General features: G+C 40.4%; 1 protein-coding gene across 4 annotated transcripts in view; it reads left to right on the forward strand.

Moving 5' to 3' along the window:
- Positions 1–23425, forward strand: part of LOC144826893 (GTPase IMAP family member 8-like) — a 258208-nt gene that overhangs the window by 22277 nt on the left and 212506 nt on the right. Inside the window, exons 1-3 of one of the 4 annotated variants that reach the window (XM_078685354.1) lie at positions 6852–6938; positions 13245–13318; positions 15160–15305. The exons of 1 other annotated variant lie outside the window; for it this stretch is intronic. Coding sequence is in view for 1 of the 3 variants with exons in the window: in XM_078685352.1 (XP_078541478.1) it covers positions 15281–15305 (25 nt within the window). In the remaining 2 variants the exon portion in view is untranslated. Of the gene's footprint in view, positions 1–6851; positions 6939–13244; positions 13319–15159; positions 15306–23425 lie in introns of those variants that run through there. 2 more of the 4 variants (XM_078685355.1, XM_078685352.1) reach the window with 2 other exon arrangements.

The raw sequence follows: 23425 nt of genomic DNA on the forward strand, positions 1-23425 counted from the left end.
GCCTCAACCGTCGGCTCCCGAGGCTTGTGCATTGGAGGCCGGATCCGGAGGCAGCAGCAGTTCATGCGTTCTGCATGACGGTTCTCCGGTCGGGACTTCTGCGTCCCCCCTTTTCTCATGGTCTCTCGAGGGGCGGCTCCAGTTCGCCGACAACAAGCGTCCCGGATCCTAGTGATCCTTTTTCTGGCGGGCCCTGGCCCGGTTCCCTCTATTTGGAACTGTCGCGAGTCTGCCCGATTCCGCTGCCCTGTTCCCTCTATTGCTACCGGGCTCTTCTGGAAGAGCCTCTCCCGTGGGTGCTTCCGATGTTCTTGCACCTCCTGACTTGGTGGTTTTCGGGGGACGTTCGGAAGGCGGACGCCTTTCGACGGAGACTGTGGACCTCGTCGATAGAGCCTGGGCTCCGGGCCCTGTCAAGAGGTGCCGCTAATCTTAGCAACGGTGGCGTAATTGGGGTCGGGGTAGGCACGCAGGTCCTGTGGGGCAGGCGTTAGCCACTTCCTGTTTTCTGGCCGTATGGGCCTTCTCTGGACTAGCCTACCGGACTACTAAGTTGGTCAGGTCCGCCATGTGGTGGGACATGCCCACATCGACGGTAACACGGCGGGGAGCACCCTTGGGTATGCACACTTAGGTGGGGTCCAGACCCTCTAAGCCCCGGGCCCAGGTACGAGTCCCTTTGGGGCGTCAATTCCGTACTACGGTTCCTTGCTACTGGCGGGATAATCAAGACCTTACCAGGAAGGAGCCGGCGATCTAACCGGCGATCCTGCTGTGTCTGGCTTCGTGTGCACGCTTCTCGGATGTGAGGGCACTGGTTGCTATGGCACGTATTCTCACCTTAGGTGGATTCACCGACGCAGGCTGTGTGTGGGGCGTTGCCTCAGGCGTCTGTGGATATGACGGCGGAATGTCGCCCCGGGAGAGAGTCAGCTCCTTATTGCTCTGCGGAACCCTTTAGGGCCGTCTCGGCTCCATCCATCGCCAGGTGGGTCTGTTGGACCAGGACGGAGGCTGGGGCGGATGTCACCAGGTTTGATGTTCACTCCGTGACTGGAGCAGGCCTCCATGACCGTGCAGGTGGGCGGCCGTTGGGAGGATATTATGTCTATGGCGGACTAGTCCTCCGAGTCCACACTCCAGTACTTTACTTAAGCCCGTCTGGTGCGGCGGAACTGGTGGTGGATAAGCTTTAAACCTGCATAATCCTCGCCTCCGTCCTGACATAGAATGAAAAATTTCCTAGCTTACGTAACGGAAAGTTTCGATTCTATTAAGGACTAGGAGGCGAGGATTATCCCTCCCGAGACTCCTGGTCTCGACCCACCCGTGATCCTCGTATTTCGGTAAGTAGTGCCTTAATGTTTACTTTAATGTATTATAAAGTAGTAACTCAACGTTACTTTAATATGCTATGTAAGTAGTGCCTTAATGTTTACTTTAATGTATTATAAAGTAGTAACTCAACGTTACTTTGATATGCTATGTAAGTAGTGCCTTAATGTTTACTTTAATGTGTTATAAAGTAGTAACTCTACGTTACTTTAATGTGTTGTGCTGCTGTCTGAGCTACGTTGGCATACAGTTACTGTTTGTTCAAATGGATTGGGTTCTCCCCGACCTGGTTTTCCATGGGGGAGGATGGATTCTTGGATGTGCGGTAGACTGCCTTTATATGCTTTCTTCCACGGAAGAAGAACAGGATAACGGTTGTCTTGTGTTGATTTAGGACAAGAACAGTCGGATTGATGAACGTTCCCGGGAGTTTTGTTTATAAAAGAACAGCAGCGGACCTAAAATCGCCGCACCTAAACTCCAGTTCCAAAAAATCAGTTTTTCCGAATATATTTTTATCTCTGTGCTGCCAACCCCGACACCAGCTGCTGTTTGGCGTCGCTGTGCTCTCCAGATCAATCAAATCATTTTTTATGTTCTTGGGGGCGCACCAAAAATAGAAGTCCAAAGTATAATGAGTAAGAAAGTGTCCACTGAAGTTCTTTTTTGGAATGTTGTATTACAGGAATTTCCACTGTTGATACGTTAATTCTTTCAGTCTTTTTGGTCTTTGGTTCTTTGATCACCCAGACATAATCCTTATAGAGCTGTGGTTCCTGTTGTCCCTTATCTCTTATCTTGTTTTCTCCTGTCCTTAAATCAATTCGAGTAGTCCACTGTCGTGTTGGATCAGGATTTCTTTCGGTGCTGTTGTAATAGCGTTGTTCGGCTTCAGAGGTTCGGCATGGCTGGTTCCAAGTTCCCGGGAGTTTTCCTCACAGAGAAGAAGAGGAAGCGGAAGGGACGTCACAGCCAGTTATACCAAGGACTCCATCACCATTGGCTGGCGGTTACTATGGACACTGTGCCCCATGTGCTCATGGGAGTTGTAGTTCCAGAATGTTTTATGTTTTTTCTTTGAATCTGCTATTATAATAAAGAGAAGAAAGGGCTGCATAATCCTCGCCTCCTAGTCCTTAATAGAATCGAAACTTTCCGTTACGTAAGCTAGGAAATTTTTCATTTCATTAACAAATTCTGACATACAGTCTCCCAAGATGGCCACCAGAGACAAAAGAGCCTAAATGTAGCCCAAATATCACCCAGATGTACCCCAAGTATAGCCCAATGACAGAATGTCCCAGAGTGTTCTAAAGAACAACTAGAGCGCTAACAGTCTTACTTATGACAAAAGTATGGCACACCAGAAGCCATCTTGATTGGAATGAAGTGGTAAGTCTGAAAACACTCAATTTAAAAAGGAACAACATGAGGGGGTTAATTTTGCCATAGAAAGTATGATTAGTGCTTCAGAAAGAAAAATTAGGGATCATTTTGAGTGACTTCTCAAATCCTCTTCTATTTCATTAAAAAAATTCTGACATGCAGACTGAAACATGCACTTTGAATACCAGCAGCAGACGTCCCTGGTGAGCAGTAGCTTTACTACAGTGATCTAATGTGCAACTAGAGTGCTAACATTCAGAATTTATGGCAAATGTGTGACACATCTGAATGCCTTCTTGATGGAACCAAAGTAAACAAGCATTGAAAATGCAATAGATTTCGCCCTCGTTTAAGTTAAAGCCATTCTGTTTGTAATGAGGTGGCTTTTTAGCTTTGCTTTTATTAGTGTTTTTTCAACTTTCATGTAAATAACATGCATCTGTATGCATATAAGTATATGTATGCATGCATTTATGTTTGTATTTATATAGATATACAGATGATATATGTTTATATATGTATGTATATATATATATTCACTGAAAAAACCATAGGTTATAGACCATATATAGTTAGGAATTAGCATTTACAAAACCTTGAAAATTCACTGAAAAAACCATAGGTTATAGACCATATATAGTTAGGAATTAGCATTTACAAAACCTTGAAAATTCACTGAAAAAACCATAGGTTATAGACCATATATAGTTAGGAATTCGCATTTACAAAACCTTATTTTCTCACACAAAACCATTGAAATTCCATATATAGTTAGTTGCACTAACTATATATCGCGCACCCGCAATCCACTGCTGATGATGTCACATATTACATCATTCATGACATGGTCAGTGACATCACTGATGACATCACTGATGACATCTCAAATGACATCACTGATGACATCACTGATGACAACATCCAGTGACTGTATGTTTCTGTAAAGTTAAAATATGTCTTACATATTGAAGAATGAGTGGATGTATAAGTGTCTGGATGAAGGATTTAGTAGGTGCATGACTGACTGTATGAGTGAGTGATTAAATGTGTCTCACTGAGTGCATGGGTTAGTGACTAAACTGTCTTAATTTGTGCATCATTATGTCTGTTGTTCTGTAAACTGTTGCATGTGTTGATAATTAGCTATATGAGTAACTATATGGGTTATTGATTGGTTGCCCAAGTATTTGTATGGGAGACTGAGTGTGTGTGTGGGTGGCTGGGAGGTGTATGACTCTGTGCATAGATGTGTGAGCAGTTGATTCACTAGATGTATGGTTTCAAAAGTGCATGTGGAAACAGCTGTATGGGCGGTTGACTGTGTGCATGAGTGTATTGGTGAGTGAATGGATATCTCAGTGCTACATGTCAAAGTAAGTACATATGTAAAACACAGTGCATGTGAGAGTTGACATATATAAATAACTGTGCATAAGAGCCAGTGAATGTGTGAGTGGCTGTATGGATCATTGTGAACTTGTATCAGGGATTGTATAAGAGAGTAAATATGTGTTAGTATATGTTTGAATAAGTAAAGTTTGTATAACTGTATAGTTGAGGAAATGGAGGTGTGATTGATTCTTTGCATGACTGACTAGGTGTGTGAGTAACTCCATGGATGAGTGACAGTCTGTGAGTGTCTGTTTACACTGATTGTATCTAAGGTTATATTAGAGTCTGAAGAGGTTCATCGTATTATCACATGAATTATATCATCAGTGATGTGATCAGTAATGTCAAATGAGATGTCATCAGTGATGTCATCAGTGATGTCATCAGTGATGTCATTTGAGATGTCATCAGTGATGTCATCAGTGATGTCACTGACCATGTCATGAATGATGTAATATGTGACATCATCAGCAGTGGATTGCGGGTGCGCGATATATAGTTAGTGCAACTAACTATATATGGAATTTCAATGGTTTTGTGTGAGAAAATAAGGTTTTGTAAATGCGAATTCCTAACTATATATGGTCTATAACCTATGGTTTTTTCAGTGAATTTTCAAGGTTTTGTAAATGCTAATTCCTAACTATATATGGTCTATAACCTATGGTTTTTTCAGTGAATATATATATATATATATATCACCTACTGGCGGTCGCCAGTAGGTAGTTATAGTTAGGACCTAGTTTCCATAGGAAATCTGCAACATTCTATTGAGAATAACTTTGGCGCCGGTGGACCAATCTTTGCGAATTTCTCAAAGAAGATGGCTCGGTCCGCTGCGCTCCTTCCCTGAAAGTTTTGGGGGGATTCGTCAAGTGGGGGCTGAGATAAAAGGGGGGTCCCAAAACATGTTTTTCCCATGTTATTTTCCATAGGACGTTTAGACATGGCTACAGCTCGAACAACTGAATGGATTTATAAGAAATTTTGGTAGAAAGGTAGAGTCCGGGTCGCAGATCACGCTTTTGTTTAAATGGTGTAAATCCGTTCAGTAGTTGCTGAGAAAATTAAAGTTGAAATCAATTATATATCTGTAAGCGTGCACGGGTGCGCGCACTTGTGCGGCTGTGCGCGAGCGGAATTCTGATTTGTTGTTTAACGTCTGTCAACATTCGATTCTTGAGGAAATCAGGAAGTGTTGACCGCCATTTTGTTAGTGCAAGTGAATATATTGTACAGAAAAAAGGGTTAGAACATGGAAAGGGGAGAAGGTAGAGATTGTCTGGCCGGGTAGGTTTTCTCAGGGGGTGCAGTAAGGACCCTGAACGCGAAAAGAACATTTTTTTTTGTGAAAAAAAGTTGCAGGGTGCGCGCAGTCGCTCGCGTACCTCTATTCACAAGACTGTGAAAAACTATAGTGGAGAGCATGGAAAGGGAGCATGGTGGAGACTGTTTGATTTCGTAGGTTTCTTCAGGGGTTTATTAAGGATGCCGAAAGTCTAAAAGTAGCTTTTTTTTTGCAAAAAAGTTGCGGGGTGCGCGCACCCGGTCGCGCACGGCGAACAAAAAAAACATAAAGAAAGATGGGGATAAATTACAAGTTTGAGTGTTTAGATGTAAGGTGGCTCTTAAAAGAGCCCTTGTGTTAATTGAGTTTTTTCTGCACTTATAAGTAAGTACCGATGCAGAGTCTCATGTTACAGAGGAAGATTCTATTTCCCTTATCCGTAAAATGAACACCATCTCTCCGATAGATGCCTTCCATGTTGTAACGCAAGTTGTTGTTGTATATAGAACCCATGCTATATACTCTGAGGAAAGCAGAAACAGATTTATTTACATGTTTCCTTGCTTTCTCAATCTGTGGACAACGTTGATTGGACCAATTCCATTTCTGTCTTTGGCATATATTGGAATACACGAAGACAGTTTGAGGAAAAAGTGTCATCAATTGACGAAAGGTGTCCTTTAGAAGCATTTCCAAACCTACCCCTGTTAATGTGCTTAGATCATTCCCACCACAGTGCACAATTATAAGGTTAGGTTCAGAGAGATGCATAAAAGTTTTTACCAATGGTATCAATTGGTGACATCTCAATCCTCTTTGGCCAATCCACGTAATGTGCACATTTGGTAAGTCAAGGTTAGAAATTCGTCTGTTTGCAGCATATTTTTCACTCCAGTGAATATAGCTGTGTCCTACAAGCCAAACCTTCATTTTCAAGGCAGATGCAGTAGTACTCCGATGGGTTCTGGAAGTGGAATGGCAATTAGATGGTGAAAGTCACGATAAAAAAGTGGATGAGGTTTGGTGTTGATGAAAAACTAAAAATGATTGGTTGATTCTTATACCTCAAGATTGAAGACTACGTTGTATGTTACTGTTTTTTTAAAACGAAAACTTCTATTGGTCGTGAAAAAAAATGAAATGTAAAAAAACAGTGGATAGGCAGGTGTGTTTGGAGGGAAATGAGCCTTTTTGTTTTGATTTAGAACGTTGAGATATGAACTTTTGACCAGTGCCTTCAGCCAGGTGCAGAATGAGGGGTTACCATGGTAACACCCAGAGAAGGCAGAGGGTGAAGGGTGACCTTTATGTGACTTTGAAAATATTGAAAGGGATAACCAACTGAAATGTTAATTTGATTATGAAATTGTGCGGGAACAAATATGATTGGTTGAAGAGACATATATGAGTGTGTATTGACAGGAAATCTATGCCATTATTCTTTGGTTGCAGTGATAGAAGCATTATTGAGAGTTCCGTCAAACGACTATCGTTTTGTGACTATCATTGTTCTACATCTTATAAAGCATTGGTAAAGGTGAGTGTCTAACTGTTTCTTTTGTGATGTACCGTTAAATGTGGTTTGGTCACTATACTTGATTATTTCCCTTACAGTCTCTGAGCAACCAAATTTTTGACTTTGGCACGGTTTTCTTTTTTTTCAACTACTGTTCCATTTCATTTTATCACTCTTTATATACATTGTTTATTTGCAATAATTAGTTTTAAATTACGATTAATAAATTTGATTAAGGTCAGTGGACTTCAGTCATGTTCCCTTGTTATCCTCTACTGTTAGTTCTTTTAATTGAATGTCAGTCAGAGATGGAACTGCAACGAAATTTGGGGGGGGGGAAATGTTTTTTGTTAGGGGGACATGAACGTTTAATCAGTAGGTAGAGTAAAGCCAGAGGGGCTCTTAGAATGGGTAAAACAAGTGCAAGGCCTAATTAACATTCAAATGGTTCTTTATAGAGATGTGAAACGTTCAGGTGCGGCTCTGTGTGTATCTGGGATGTATGTTATCTTGAGCTTCCACAGCAGACGTGAGGGGGGAAGGGGGCTGAAGTTCTGTGAAGTTAATGGGGGTTGCGCACGTTTTTCTCTTTCTTTCAAGTGTGAATTATAGTTTTGGATATATTTGTGGTATACTGAATAAATGGTATATAAAATATGATAAAATAGACATTAATTATTTGAGAGATTTGGGAGCGTTTCCATATAATCTGTAAAGTTGGTTAAAGATCAAAAAATGGAATTAGCAGAGACACAGATAATGCAGGTAGAGAGAGAAATGGTAGATTATATGTCATATCGTCGACAAAAAGTGCTAATGCTTTAGGTATTTATAAACTTTAAGTTGGAGGATAAAATTACAGTCTGGTTTGTGACCGAGGGCTGCACTGGTGGGGGTGGGGTGAGAAGGGGAGGTGTCCCAGTAAAATCAAATGAAAACTTGTGACCATGAGGTTGTACACAGGTTGAAGGAGTATATGCCTTCATAAATTGATGTAGAAGACCGAGTATACATAGAGGTCTCTCTGTACCGCCGTGTGACTCTATTTTCATCTCACTCCTGCTTTCTGTATCCGTTGCTCTGTGTTATCTTAGTGTGTGTGTGTCTGTATGTGTCTGCGTTCAGTCTGGGCTGAGGAAGTTTGTTCTGCAGGGAGACACAGATAGTCGCATCAAAGTACTTGGCAGGTTTTCAAAATACTATTTATATAATTGAGATGGTTTTTGGAAGCGTTAGTCATTGAATGTCAACTTTCAGAATTACCGCTCGGTCGGCTCCACAGAGCAGAGGGTTTGTCGTATTTCACTTCTTAGTCCCTTTGGTTTTTCACTTTGTTCTCTGATGGCTGGCAAAGAAGTGTTTGTTATAGTGGAGATGAAAGGGTGATAAGTAGTGAAATACGACATAGCCTGTGCTCTGTAGAAGCGGGGGAGCAGTGATTATCAGTCTGAGTGAAGCGCAACTGCGGCGGTGCATGGTAACAGTAATACATTATTTTTTTTCCCAGAGGTACGATTGTTGGCATGGTTCACGACCCGCTAAGAAAGGCTTGACGGGCCGTCGCAGGCCAGCGGGTTGCACCATGAATAATTCAGGTTGAGAAAAGAAAACATGAACTGAGTACAGCAGAGATTACGTCGAACACATGAATACACTTTTAGTATACAATAATTTCAGTTCTGAATATGGATTAAAAGAGGACGCGTATATATTTGGAATATTTATTCACTGATGCAGTACTTTGAAGCGAAGTTTATTATCTAATACGAGTAAAGATATTATAAAGAAAGTAATCGGCATAGTTACTAGTCCATATAACACAAATGGTGGAAGTATAGTATGATGCAAAATGAATAAGGTTTAACAAAACATATTCTACAGCCTCCTAACCAAATATATTAAATTATATTAAATGTAAGAAGGTGTCTTTTGATTTTAAGTTCAGTAATCATATATGAAAATGCTAGTGGTTAGACATCACCTCATTAACAATTAGTTCTCTGCATACGAAGCACTATCACGTTTGTGGTATGGTATTGTGTAAGGAAATAAAAAACGCGCCAAAAGCGAGAACTTGGCTGGAGGTGCATGTATGTTATCTGCAGGGACGTTCGAAAATCAGTGTTCAGAACAACTACTGTATTGATATATCTTTTGAAAGGTTTCAGTACTCGATGTCACATACAGCTCGATAAGCAAGGGTAATATCAGTGTAATCACATACTTTTCAGTTATGAATCGAAAATATTTCACAAGGCAGAAAACAAAAGCAGCACATGTGTGTGAGGCGGGAATAAGGAGTAGAAAGGGAAAATGGCGTTTAACCATATAAAAAGTCATTGTAACTATACACATTTATCACAGCACATTTAACCATAATTTACCCAGCCTTGCTTCGAGAATGTTTCAAATGAGATAAGATAACATAAGCAAGTGATTTGTTGAAATTAGAGTACTATGAAAAGTTTTGAACGAAATCGAGTAGGTGAGGAAAAAAAATTAACTCCACATAAAACACGAAAATCTCACCAGCACGAAATTGCAATGTCCACTGTTAGTAAAGCCAATAGGTCTGTTTATATACAAAAATAAAGTCAAAAAAACATAAGAAAGATAAGGAGGGAAAAAACACTTAAAACGTCAATGGCTTGCATAAGAGTAATCCTACAATTGAGTAGGTGAAGTAAGCAGCAACCGCTTCTAAAAGGAAGTCACTGTTATCATCCGAAAACAAGTCAGCCATTCAATTGAAAAGAGGAAATGAACATACATGCTCTTTAATTACCGGAGCCTCTAGTACCATCAGAGGACAACTCGGTGACTTTTCAATGTAGCTGTGTGCCAAGAAATCTTGCGCCGCTGCGAATATATTCCAATGACCCAGAACTCCATGTATCGCTGCAAAGGCCATAATCCCTCCGTCGGAACAAAGCTGTTCGTGATCAATTAACGGATTCATGAGATGATTGTAATTCACTTCAGGAGACACCGAGTTGCAGAGACATAAGTCCAGGGCCCACATGAAATCACAGCTCAGGCAATGAAATACAGGCTGCACACAGGTGAAATAGGAAAATCGAAATGATAATCCATATGATGCACTCACAGTCACGAGTGGCAGGATGCCATAGTACTCAAGCATCCTGTGGCGAAACAGTTCTAAGTGCTCCAGCTTGTTTGCGCAGACAGGACGGACATCCATTTTGTAATAAATAAAATAGGACCAGAAAAGTAGCAGCTACTGGTAGTAGATCAGGAAGTTCACAAACATAGGTCAAAGAATATGGAGTGAAGAGTAGCAGAATAACTTTAAATAATTTGGTGCAATAAAATCACCAAACCATTGGTTAGTAGTTGCAAAAAAAATAGGCCAGCTGTGAAGTGGAGGAGCGTTAATGATTATGGGAGTCACCTCAGGAAATTGTAAAGGAAGGTCACTATTTAATAAGGTATGCAGTTCTCTGCGAGTGTTAGCTAAGTGAATGAGATATGTTTGTGAACATATGCTCGGGTAACTTGCTTTTGTGACAATAAGGCTGTTGTTCAAGTCTTGGGATGGAACATTGAATTCAAGGCCGGATTTCGCGGCCAGATGGAAACATCAAGGTTCCCATGCGGGGGTGGATAAACTACATTCTTACAGAGAGGCATATGCAGAGTGACTATTACAGAGTAAGGTTTGTCGTTTAAAAACTCATAGCAATTCTAATTGCTTGAAAATAAATAATCACTGCTGAGTATTAAGGTCAAATTCGGCATTATAGGAGGCACTGGTGTACCTTTGAAAACACATGCAACATTACAGCACTTCTAGTTAAATAAGTCATGCAATTGGTAGTGCCTGGATGTGAACGACTAATTCCATGTTTCAGTACGCTCATATCTATACAAATATAATTTTTTGCCGTCTCTAAGGGATTAGTAAGTAAAAGGGAGCGACTTGGTTTTATGTTACTAAGAGGTACTGAGCCTGTGGTATGTATTTTTGTGAAAAAAATCTGTGGAATTTAAACATTGAAAAAGCGCAAAAGATAGAGTAATTAATTTGTGGATTAGGCATGTTGGAGGTGCAGCTTCTGACTAAAAAGGGTAAAGTGTCTAGGCGTTGTATGTGGAACACCGAAAAAGAATCGTGTGTGATGGAAAGGAAACGTGGTTTGAAAATGAAATTTAAAGGTGGAAAGGGGGAGGAGACATTAAGATAGTTTCAGGGCTTTAAGTTTGCCGGGTCTTTTCGGGTGTCAGTAGAGGCACTTTCTTAAAGCTAGGCTGGGTGTGTATCGGGGTGCACTTTTGAGCTCTGGCATAGGTAGACTGTTTTTTTTGCCGGCCTATCGTGACAGCATGGTGTTGCAGTACTTCAAGAAAAAGTGGCAGAGCAAAAAATAGAGTGCAGTACAGACACGTTCAGAAACTACATGTACATTATGTGTGGTATTGATAATTTTGACACTGTGTAGTTATGAGTAGTGGAGAAGTGACGCAATGAGATCATGGTAGGTGAGTGTAGTGTAGTAACGGAACGGAAATTCTTTAAAGAGAGTTATTTTTAGTGTGGAATTCTTTTTCTTTTTCTGAAACTTAGGTATGAGAAGATTGTTGTGGTGTCACCCGGACTGTAAGTTGAAGTTTTGTAAACATTATTGAGAGGTGTAAATTAATGTTTATTTAACTTGTGCAGCTATCAACCTGTGTCAAAGGCAATAGACCACAGTTGCTGTAGGTATGATGTTATCTATTGTACCATACCCTCATGCTTTGATATGTAGGGCAAAATTTACAGTGTGGTTTGTGGTTCTGGTGGGTGAGAGGTCAGAGGGAAAAGGGGTGGGGCTAAAGGGAAACAATGGGGCAGATTTATGAAGGCCTTGCGCGGCCGGTGCGTCACTTTTTCCCATGTTAAAAATGACTCACCGGCGGCGCAAGGCCTTCATAAATCTGCCCCAAAGAGTTTTGACTATGACGTTATACAGAAGTTCCTGCAGCAGATGTCTTCATGCACTAAGTTACTAGAGTTAGCAAACATATATCTGTGTTGCTCTTTCCCTTTTTTCAATATCTCTATATTTGTGCTGGTTCCTTCATATATTTCAGTGTGTTCGGCTAGTTCTCTGTATCTCTGTCTATTGTGCAGTTTCACTTCATGTTGTGTACTTTCTGAATTCTACCCTTCTTGTCTCTCATGTATTTTCTCTCTATCCTGTTTTTGTTCTCCCTCAATCTTTGTTGTATTCTTTCTGTTTCTCTTGTTGTCCCTCTCTTTGTTGTGGTTTTTACTATTTTTTTTCCCATCTGTCCTTCTTTTACTTTGTGTCGTGAATTATGCCCTTGCTTTCCCTCTCCGTTGTGATCTCTCATTGCTTTTTATGGTCGTTTTGTATCTTTCTGTATCTCCTGCTTTCAGTCTTTCTCCTGCATTATCTCTATGGTGGTGTATCTCTCTCTCTGTCTTCTACTCAGCCTCCTTTTTTCTATCTCTCTCTTCCTTCTGCTCTTCTTGTCCATCTCTGTGTTCCTTCTGCTCACTTTCTTCCTATTGTGCTGTTTGCCTGCTGTCCTGTATTTCCCTGTGCCTCTTGGCGTTTGTTTTGTTTTGTGCCTTGTCTGTTGTTTCTTCTCTGTTACACCCTGTCTATGTTCATCTTTTTCTTTTTTGTACCCTCCCTCTTTTTGTTGACTATTGTCTGCTTTCTGTTATTTTTCTTTCTCTCCATTTGTGCTTTCAAAGCTGGCCTGTCTCTGCATGTTTGTGTCCCTGGTACTGTGTGTCTGTCTCCTGTGGTCTGTGTCCCTTCTGTACTGTGTCTCTTACGTATTTTACATCTCTCTCTATCTCTGTCATTAGTTTTGTGCAACTAGTGATTATGAAAATGTAGGAAAGAAAACAAATCAGTATAATTATCAGAATTGAAATATCAAACTGAAAAGCAAATTATTCACCCAAAATTATGTAAAAAGAAGCTTTATTCGCAGTGTGTTGTTGATGTTCCATGCTGATTTATTTTGCCAAGTAAGATGGGTAACAGATATACTAAGTAAGATTGTGTAGCAGTGCATAACATAAATATTGCATGTAGTATCCTGGCAATGTGTGGGAGATTAGACTGTAAATGAAGTTTGATTTTTTTAAAATCTGGGTGAAAAATTTGGTTATTGGATGTGTTTAAAAAACAAATATTAAACTGAGTTAGGCTTTAGGATATATAATGGAGAGAAAATTAGGGAATGTATCTGTTAGGCTTGATATTTGGCACAATGGGTGTATGCTGTGTAATAAATATGTCTGTAATATGTTAACTAAAATTCAGTTGTTTATTTTTTTTTTAGAGTGTTTGGTGCTGAAAAGCAACAACCTGAAGTCAACGTGACCGAGTTTCCAACTATCAAATTCTTTTTTACAGGTGAGTTGAATTTTTTTTAATGGGAATTTATTTTTGTGCAGATTACAATAATAAGCAAGATTTCTTAGAATATTTGCACTGCTTCTCTTTTGCTGGAGGATTTTATCTTCTATTTTTACCATGTCTGTACCTGCTTGCACTACATATGTATTTTGAGATAGGTTTCCACTGTTTGTTGGTACTATCTTTTTATGGGCCGGGTCCATGTGTTATTTTCTATGCAGTTCTGGTTCATCTATTCTTTGACTGTAAGAGTTTGGTCTTTACGTGGATTAATTCTTGCTAAGTCCTCATTATCTCTCTAACTCATGCTGTATCATTTGTGTACAGTCGTTTTTCTTGATTTATAGAGGTTTATTATGACATGGCTGTTGGCGTGATGGGCATTTTTGGTGTATTTCTGTGACTGTACTATCTATTTGCACCCTATTATATGCATTTGCACAGGTCTATTATGATGTGGTCATTCGCGGGTGGTGGAGGGGAGGAGTTTAATTAATAAAACGAAATTTGTTGCGTGCACAGCATCGCATTTTGCGATGCAGTGCGCGCTACAAAATTCGTTTCAATAATTAAATTATGTACTTACCTGCAATTATCCATATGCCGGTTTTTAGGTCCCTCCACCCTGCACCTCCCCCTCCCCGTCTCCCTGCCCCACCGTAACTCCCTCCACGGCCCGCGGCTGGATGTGGTTCCTCATGGTTATGATGAAATGTTGTACATTCGATGAAATTCACATGTTGAGTATGCTGTTGAAAGGTAAAAGCAACTGTCTCTGTGGGAAGTAGCAATCTGTTTAGTGAATGTTTTAATTGGTATATTGTGAGTCCCCCCTTCAGTCTGCATACAGTTTGAATCATAGTTTGTAGTGGTGAACTCAGAAAATAGATCCCTAAAAATAAATTAGAAAGTGTATGAACAGTTCTACAGTACACAAATCCTAAAAACAAATTTCACAGTAAGATGTGTTTTTACAGCACAATTTCATTAAAAAAAATAAAAGGGATAGTGTTAATGTCTAGGATCATAGTGTCAGTTTCTTTCTAAAATAAAGAGGAAGGTGCTATCCTAATCTATGTAGTTAATGTCTTACAAAGTATGAAAATGTATGTAGTTTAAAGATTAGTAAAGGTAATTTCTGGTTATCTATTCATGAAAAAGATATAATTTAGTCTCTATATTTTTTTAAAAGGACACAGAAGACAGAAAAGGAATATTAAAATGGAAAATTATTCCGAAAATATAAATGTTTTTGAAATTACAAATGAACTTATAGAAGATTTACTAGATGGAATATTTGAAGAGGAAAATGGCAGTTTTGACAGTGCATACTTAGAAATGGTGGAAGGGGAAGAAGAAGAGAATTTGGGAGAAGAAAATTATAATAATGAAGTACCTGATGAAATGATGCTACAAGTGCTTTTAGAATACGAATTATTAAATGAATAAAATTATTTTCATTTAAAAAATATTCTTGAAGACATTATTGTTGTACTATTCGTCGGTGTTCTGCTTTTTGAGAATGGGAATAAAAGTTTTCATGAACTGTATAAGAGATTAAAGTTAAAAAAATTAAAAGCACTAGGAACACCTACAGTGCTTGAAAATTAGTATAGTATTTATATGCCTGAAAAATTAGAATCATAAAATACGTCTATAATGGTGACACAGCTATGGACTGTTATAAATTTAGAACCAATATTCACTACAGGATTTCCTACTCTGTTCAGAGACTGTTTCTTTGTCTTTATTCTAGTTATAAAATAAAGCAGTGGTTATAATTTGTATGTTATATGCTAGTAGAGGTCTATAATATTTTTTACCTTTTTTCCAAACAGATTGTCATTTTTATCACAAACATCAATCACTTTGCCGACCAAAAATGAAAAGAAAAAGCTGTAAAAAAAGACATACCATTTGAAGAGGAAAGAAGGACAAGAATTACATAATCAACAAAGGATGGAGAAAAACAAGAGTGCTCCTGGTAAGAGCAGCAAGGATTTTTTTTAAAAGTTGTGTCAAAGGAAAAGTAAATTGGATAATGTTCAAAAGGAAAAACAGTTTTCAGTATCTACAAGGAGAAATGCAAGAAAAAAGAAAAATGTGTCTGAAATCAGCTGTGAGGAAAATATGTACAGTAAAAGACGTACTAATCAGTTTGCGGAAATAAGGAAGCGTATGTTTCATAACAGAGTAGTTTCGAATTTATTAAAAAAGGAAAAAGTTTCTAAAAGGAAATCTGCTTTTTATAAGAAGAAAACATATATAGAGGATGTTGTGGAACACGCGTTTGAGACAAAAAAATGTATTTATTTTAGTACTTAATAGAATAAATACACTAAATAAGGCAATCAGAGTTTTAAAAGCTAAGAGTAAATGGAAGAGACACATAAATAGAACTAATTTTTGTAAAGTCTTTTCTGGGAAATGGATGCATAGTTCAAATTCTGAGCCATTTTTTAATGAAGAGAGTTACTTTCAAAGTAACGATTTGTTGCATGCAGTTGACACCAGTGGTCGAGCGTATGAGGTGAAGGATGGCTGTCCTTTTGAGAAAGAGAAAATTGAGGTTAGAAATCCAGAAGGGGTAATAGGTGGAGAAGTTTTAGAGGGACGTGTTCATGCTCCTGTTTATAGTTGGAATTGTAGCAGTATTTGCAGTGTACGACAGGATTCAATTGATTTCTTTCGCAATTTCTTACGTAAGTACACTAAGGAAAGTCTTAAAAAAAAATTGTAATGTTGCAAGAATTAGATTGTTGCAGAGTGAGAGAAAAAACAGGTTTGGAAGGCAATTCTCTGGCTTGTCTTTCTAAAAAAATATGCAAGAGTGTTTTTCATCACTTCAGGATGTTAGCAGTGCATCATACCAAAATGAGAAAAATTGTGAGAAAGTTGTATTATGCAAAAAGTCCAGCACTTAAACTTAAACAGTTAAATAGTGCTCTTTTGCATGGATGTGCATTAGATGTGAAGAACATTTGTGCAGAAATTGAGGTAAGTTATTTTGGTCGAGATGAAGACAATGCAGAAACTGATATAGTTATAGAAGGAAATGTGTTAGAAAATGTAGGACATTTTAATACTGAAGATTGTGAACAGGAAATAACAAAGTTTAAGGTCATTGCAGGTGAAAAACCAAATTTAACTTGTGTGTGTTGTCGACGCATTCATTACAAAAGTCAAACTAGGTTAGTTGATTTATATTTAAAAAGTGAAGATGAAGATAATACTCAGTGGAAAGAGTTTGCGACTTATTTGCTGGTAGAAAACTATTTTGATTTGGGTTTTGAGCAACGTATTTGTAAATATTGTTATAATAAATTAAATGAAAATAGAATGCCTGCTAGAGCTGTATATAATAATCTTGAGTTGATAAATATTCCATCGGAACTGAAGGATTTAAATACTTATGAGACTATTCTGATTCAATGTGTACATCCTTTTCAGGCTATTGTTCGTATGGAGCCTAAGACTGGGAAATTAAATCCTTCAGATTTACAAAGAGGATTAAAGGGTAGAGTTGTATATTTGATGCGTAATCAAGAGAGAGAGGTAGGACCAGAAAGCTAGTCCATGTCCCCGGTTAATATATGATTAAATCAAAAAGAGACTAGCTCAAGTTACTTTTAGGGGAGGGGGAAGACTCTGATATGTTTTGTCACGGAGTGTGAACACCCAGCAGGTGTGTTCAAAAAGCCCTCACCCACCAACCTGGTTGGTGGCATGCTTCATCATCGGGCCCACCTAGTGGCACCTAGCGTGCCCCGGGTGTGCTTCAACGCCTGACTACAGCGGAGCTGGTATTTTACTGAGTGTGCGGTGAAGATAGTTAAGGAAGTGATGTTAAAACGGCTGAACGGTGGTCCCAGTACCCGAAGGTAAAATTAGACTTTAATACCTGGGCCTCCGTCAGCGGTTAAAAATAAGGCAAGGGGATGTAAGAGGCGAGTTACGACCTCTCACATCCAATGGGTCAACATGTTTCAGCCAGTGCCTTATGACTAGACTGGCTTTCTTCAGGACCTAAAATAAGTGAGTGCAAATTACCTAGTGGGGGTGTAGGGGAGACTATGTGTCTACACGCCCTAAAGTGTATCTACGTGTGAGAGGGGGATTCCCTTCTCAAGACCACCTGTACACATAACATGGAAGGACAAAACAAAACATACAGGGAGAAGGTAGAGTCATTAGGATGTACAGTTTTACGCACATCTGATGCCGTCACTATAGCGAGTGATGGTGGGCTATAGGCGGCTATGGTGTGATGGTATTGGTGGTACCATCACAGTGGGAATCGCACTGATAACTCGAAAGTGAGGTGTTTTAAGAGACGGAGTAAAACAGGGTGCATTAGTGAAAATGCGGCGCAAGGAGGGATTCTTACGCAAGTTATTTGCTCAGTCTGACCTCAAGGTTGGGAGGTGGCAAAAGGCTTGACCCTGGGGGGACAAACATTTACCATACTGATTAGGGAGACCTGTTAGGAAAGAAAATAGCGCTTACCAGGAGTCGTGATGGTGGTTTCTCATACTCACAGTACTTCTGGGTTGAGCCTGCTCTGGACCTGTAGTGCCTCCTTCGCATACCGGTGGGGAATGAGTGTTTTCCCAGGTCTTAAGTACTCTTGTTAATTGGTCTAATTAAGTGCACCTGTGATGGAGGGCAATGGTGAAAAGACTCACAGGCCTGAGTCATGCTGCCTGGAGTAAGTATGGGCGCCTTAGGTGCGCGCGCGCTGTAACGCCCTGTCGCGCTGGGAGGCATCGTTATGGGCCACTCGGGAACCACCCAGGCGCTCGCGTCTATAGTTAGCGCATGCGCGATAGGACCAAGTGCAAGCTCCCCAGGGGAACGCCCTGGAGGGTAGTGTTACTTGTACGCGCATGCGCATTATGACCGGGCTGGTCTGCGCATGTGCGGCGTATGCCGGGTGATCGCCCGCGCATGCGCGATGTATTGTTCACCGGGCTCATTTTATTTCGTCCATTGGGTGGACCTGGGGCTTATAAATGATTTCGTTTCGTCCATTTCATGGATGTTGGGCATATAAAAACATGTCAACAAGTGTATTATGAGTTAATGGGGGACAATCTTTAGCAATTTTCAGGAGAAAGACTGCATAGAGGACGTAGTCGTTTCAGTGATGCTGTGCCCAAACATATGATGATGGGGGATCACTGGCGGGTCAAGGAATTCCACGGGATAGCGTCATTCAATCCCTGGGTGGATGTGGAAAGGCGGTAGATCCACAGTACTTCTGGGTTGAGCCTGCTCTGGACCTGTAGTGCCTCCTTCGCATACCGGTGGGGAATGAGTGTTTTCCCAGGTCTTAAGTACTCTTGTTAATTGGTCTAATTAAGTGCACCTGTGATGGAGGGCAATGGTGAAAAGACTCACAGGCCTGAGTCATGCTGCCTGGAGTAAGTATGGGCGCCTTAGGTGCGCGCGCGCTGTAACGCCCTGTCGCGCTGGGAGGCATCGTTATGGGCCACTCGATGTCACAACGGGGCTATCCAAGACCAATCATCAATAAAGGACAGAGGAAATGGGACCTCCCAAGATTCGCATACAAGCGAAACTCCAATCTAAAAGACCACACGGAAAATAAAAACCCGCATAACTGAACACCGAAGTACCATCAGATGCAAAAAGAACATAAGCAAGATGACCAACCATTTCATCACCGAAGGTCACACACCAAATGACCTATCATGGACGGTGATAGAGCAGATCACCTCTGGCGCTATGGACAATGACCAGAAACTACTGCAGGCTGAACAACGGTGGATCTACCGCCTTTCCACATCCACCCAGGGATTGAATGACGCTATCCCGTGGAATTCCTTGACCCGCCAGTGATCCCCCATCATCATATGTTTGGGCACAGCATCACTGAAACGACTACGTCCTCTATGCAGTCTTTCTCCTGAAAATTGCTAAAGATTGTCCCCCATTAACTCATAATACACTTGTTGACATGTTTTTATATGCCCAACATCCATGAAATGGACGAAACGAAATCATTTATAAGCCCCAGGTCCACCCAATGGACGAAATAAAATGAGCCCGGTGAACAATACATCGCGCATGCGCGGGCGATCACCCGGCATACGCCGCACATGCGCAGACCAGCCCGGTCATAATGCGCATGCGCGTACAAGTAACACTACCCTCCAGGGCGTTCCCCTGGGGAGCTTGCACTTGGTCCTATCGCGCATGCGCTAACTATAGACGCGAGCGCCTGGGTGGTTCCCGAGTGGCCCATAACGATGCCTCCCAGCGCGACAGGGCGTTACAGCGCGCGCGCACCTAAGGCGCCCATACTTACTCCAGGCAGCATGACTCAGGCCTGTGAGTCTTTTCACCATTGCCCTCCATCACAGGTGCACTTAATTAGACCAATTAACAAGAGTACTTAAGACCTGGGAAAACACTCATTCCCCACCGGTATGCGAAGGAGGCACTACAGGTCCAGAGCAGGCTCAACCCAGAAGTACTGTGAGTATGAGAAACCACCATCACGACTCCTGGTAAGCGCTATTTTCTTTCCTAACAGGTCTCCCTAATCAGTATGGTAAATGTTTGTCCCCCCAGGGTCAAGCCTTTTGCCACCTCCCAACCTTGAGGTCAGACTGAGCAAATAACTTGCGTAAGAATCCCTCCTTGCGCCGCATTTTCACTAATGCACCCTGTTTTACTCCGTCTCTTAAAACACCTCACTTTCGAGTTATCAGTGCGATTCCCACTGTGATGGTACCACCAATACCATCACACCATAGCCGCCTATAGCCCACCATCACTCGCTATAGTGACGGCATCAGATGTGCGTAAAACTGTACATCCTAATGACTCTACCTTCTCCCTGTATGTTTTGTTTTGTCCTTCCATGTTATGTGTACAGGTGGTCTTGAGAAGGGAATCCCCCTCTCACACGTAGATACACTTTAGGGCGTGTAGACACATAGTCTCCCCTACACCCCCACTAGGTAATTTGCACTCACTTATTTTAGGTCCTGAAGAAAGCCAGTCTAGTCATAAGGCACTGGCTGAAACATGTTGACCCATTGGATGTGAGAGGTCGTAACTCGCCTCTTACATCCCCTTGCCTTATTTTTAACCGCTGACGGAGGCCCAGGTATTAAAGTCTAATTTTACCTTCGGGTACTGGGACCACCGTTCAGCCGTTTTAACATCACTTCCTTAACTATCTTCACCGCACACTCAGTAAAATACCAGCTCCGCTGTAGTCAGGCGTTGAAGCACACCCGGGGCACGCTAGGTGCCACTAGGTGGGCCCGATGATGAAGCATGCCACCAACCAGGTTGGTGGGTGAGGGCTTTTTGAACACACCTGCTGGGTGTTCACACTCCGTGACAAAACATATCAGAGTCTTCCCCCTCCCCTAAAAGTAACTTGAGCTAGTCTCTTTTTGATTTAATCAGAGTTGTATATTTGCCACTTGATTTAAAAAAAAATATGGAGACAATTGGTATTGAAAATGTAGAAGAGGAACCTCTAGTTATTCTAGTTAATCGTGTACTTACAAAGAGTAAGACAATCTGGCAAGATTTAGTGGATGTTAGGAAAGTCAAAAAGGCAACGTTGTATTTAGTAAAAAATAATAAATACTATAAAAATGTGTACGTAGAAGAAGAGAATGTAAGTGAAGAAGAGGATAATGATTTGTCTATTGGACAAATTGAAAAAGTCGACTTGTCCAGAAGTGAAGAAATTTATGAACATTACAGTGTTCATCCACTGCATTCTAAAGAAGCAATGGGGAATGCTGTTGAGTTATTTCAGATGAAAAAAGCAGAAGGAAGTCCTATTAGTGTATGGGAAGAAAGTTTGGAAGGTCGTTGTTTCCCACAGTTATTCCCAACAGGTGAAGGTGCGCGATTTGATGATCGACCTATGCAGATTCCTGCATCTGAGTACCGGACAACAAGATTATATGCAGAAGATCCGAGATTTCGTCAATGTATTCCATATTTGTTTCATCTTCTGTTTGAGAGTGACTTATCTGGTCTTTCTTATGCAGTAAACCATATCTTAAAAAGTGGAGTGCATCTGCAAAATGTTTCTGCTAAGGAATTTATGGATAAAGTGCAACAGAAAGATAGTGTTTTGGATTCTCACCTAATTAATTTAATGGCATGTCAGCGTGGTACTAATGAGTATTGGTACCGTCGTCATGGAGATTTAAAATGCATGCTAAGAAACTTAGGAGCACCTACATGGTTTTTAAACTAAGCTGTGCAGAGTATGCTTGGGAAGATTTACTTGAATTTCTTCGAGAGGCGAATGCAAATATTGAAAATATAAACTACAAGACACCAGGAGAATTGTGTTCGTTGGATCCGGTTAATGTTTGCAGATATTTTAATCATAGATTTGAAGCTATGATGTCTTTTATTACAAACAAGAAAAATCCACCTCTTGGTGAAGTTCTGGATTTCTTCTGGAGAAAAGAGTATCAAGCAAGAGGTGCTCCTCATATTCATATGCTACTATGGATCAAGGATGCTCCCAAATTTGGAAAAAACTCGGATGACACTGTATTGTCTTTTATTGAACAATATGCCACTTGTGACATACCTAACAGTACAACTGATAAGGACTTAAGAGGAAAAGTGTTACGCTTTCAAAGACATCGTTGTGGAAAATATTGTCTGTGAAAATTCAAATCAAAGGATAAATTCTATACTAAATGTCGTTTTGGATTTGCACGACCGGTGCTTTCAAAAGGAAGAGTCAACAATTTGATGTCATCTTTGCGACATAATATCACAAGAAGATCACCCAAAAATACCTACAATTTAAGAAGAGGTGAAGAGTCCAAATATATAAATGACTATAACCCTGTCATTTTGTCCATGTGGAATGCTAACATGGATATACAATATGTTGCGGACAACTCTATTGCTGTGGCTCGATATGTAACGTCTTACATCACAAAATCTGAAAAGACGGAACTGAAGGAGATGTGGGAAGATATTTCTCATGAAAAGAGCCTAAGCAAGAAATTGTATACGTACAGTTTGAAGATGTTATCTCATCGAGAAATTGGAGCATATTAATGTTGTGATCGATTATCATCAGCAAGCCTTTATGCGAAATATCGAAGTATCCTGTGGGTGAGTTTAGGTCTTGCAGGAACACGAAACCGTGTTTTGAAAACTGTGCAAGAAATTGAATATTTAGCACAGAAAGAACCAAACAGTACAGACATTCTGAAAACAAATATGTTGGATACATACTATCCAAATAGAAGTACTCTGCTTGAAAACATTTGTTTGTATGAAGTACTTGAAAAATACATTTTTAAAAGGAATATTAGAGAGAATGTTGAAAAAGGTATATACGCTGTAATTGGACAGGAAGGATGTCGGGTGAAACAAAGAAAAGGACACTTGATTAATCACCGAAAACTGAGTTGCGAAAGTCCAGACAAAAGAGAATTTTACTATTTAGCTCTTTTGCAACTCTTTAAACCATGGCGTACAGAAGAGGAACTACTTGGTGACTTTGTTAGTTATGAAGATTCATTTAACGCATCTAAAAGTAGTATAGAATGTCCTGTTTTTAGTAATTATCTCAAAATGTTGAACGACGAAATAGAGCAAGAAGCAACAATTGCAGCGGAGATTGCTAGAGAAAGTTCTCAAGACACTCAAAGTTCTGCATCGTTGAGTCAGGATCCACTGGGACATCCAATTATCCGAAATGAAGCAGCCACTACCATGGATGAGGTGGAAAGAGCAATGCAGCAAGCTCAAGAGGATATAATAAACTTAGAAGAATTGGAGAAGGAACTTAATCTTGAGCAAAGACAGATATATGATGAAGTGACAGAGCACATTGAGCATGGTTTTCGTCATGACAAAAAAGAATGCTCATGTATGTCATTTGAACCTATTCGACTATATGTAAGTGGAGAAGCTGGAACTGGGAAAAGTTTTCTAATAAAAGGAATTACTACATATCTACAGCAAAGAACTCAGTCACCACTGTCTTGTGTTGTTACTGCTCCAACTGGATTGGCAGCACATAATATTAAAGGTATTACTTTACATCGTTTACTGATGCTGCCAGTTGAA

Source organism: Lissotriton helveticus, chromosome 4_1, assembly GCF_964261635.1.
Source record: "Lissotriton helveticus chromosome 4_1, aLisHel1.1, whole genome shotgun sequence".
Taxonomy (NCBI): domain Eukaryota; kingdom Metazoa; phylum Chordata; class Amphibia; order Caudata; family Salamandridae; genus Lissotriton; species Lissotriton helveticus.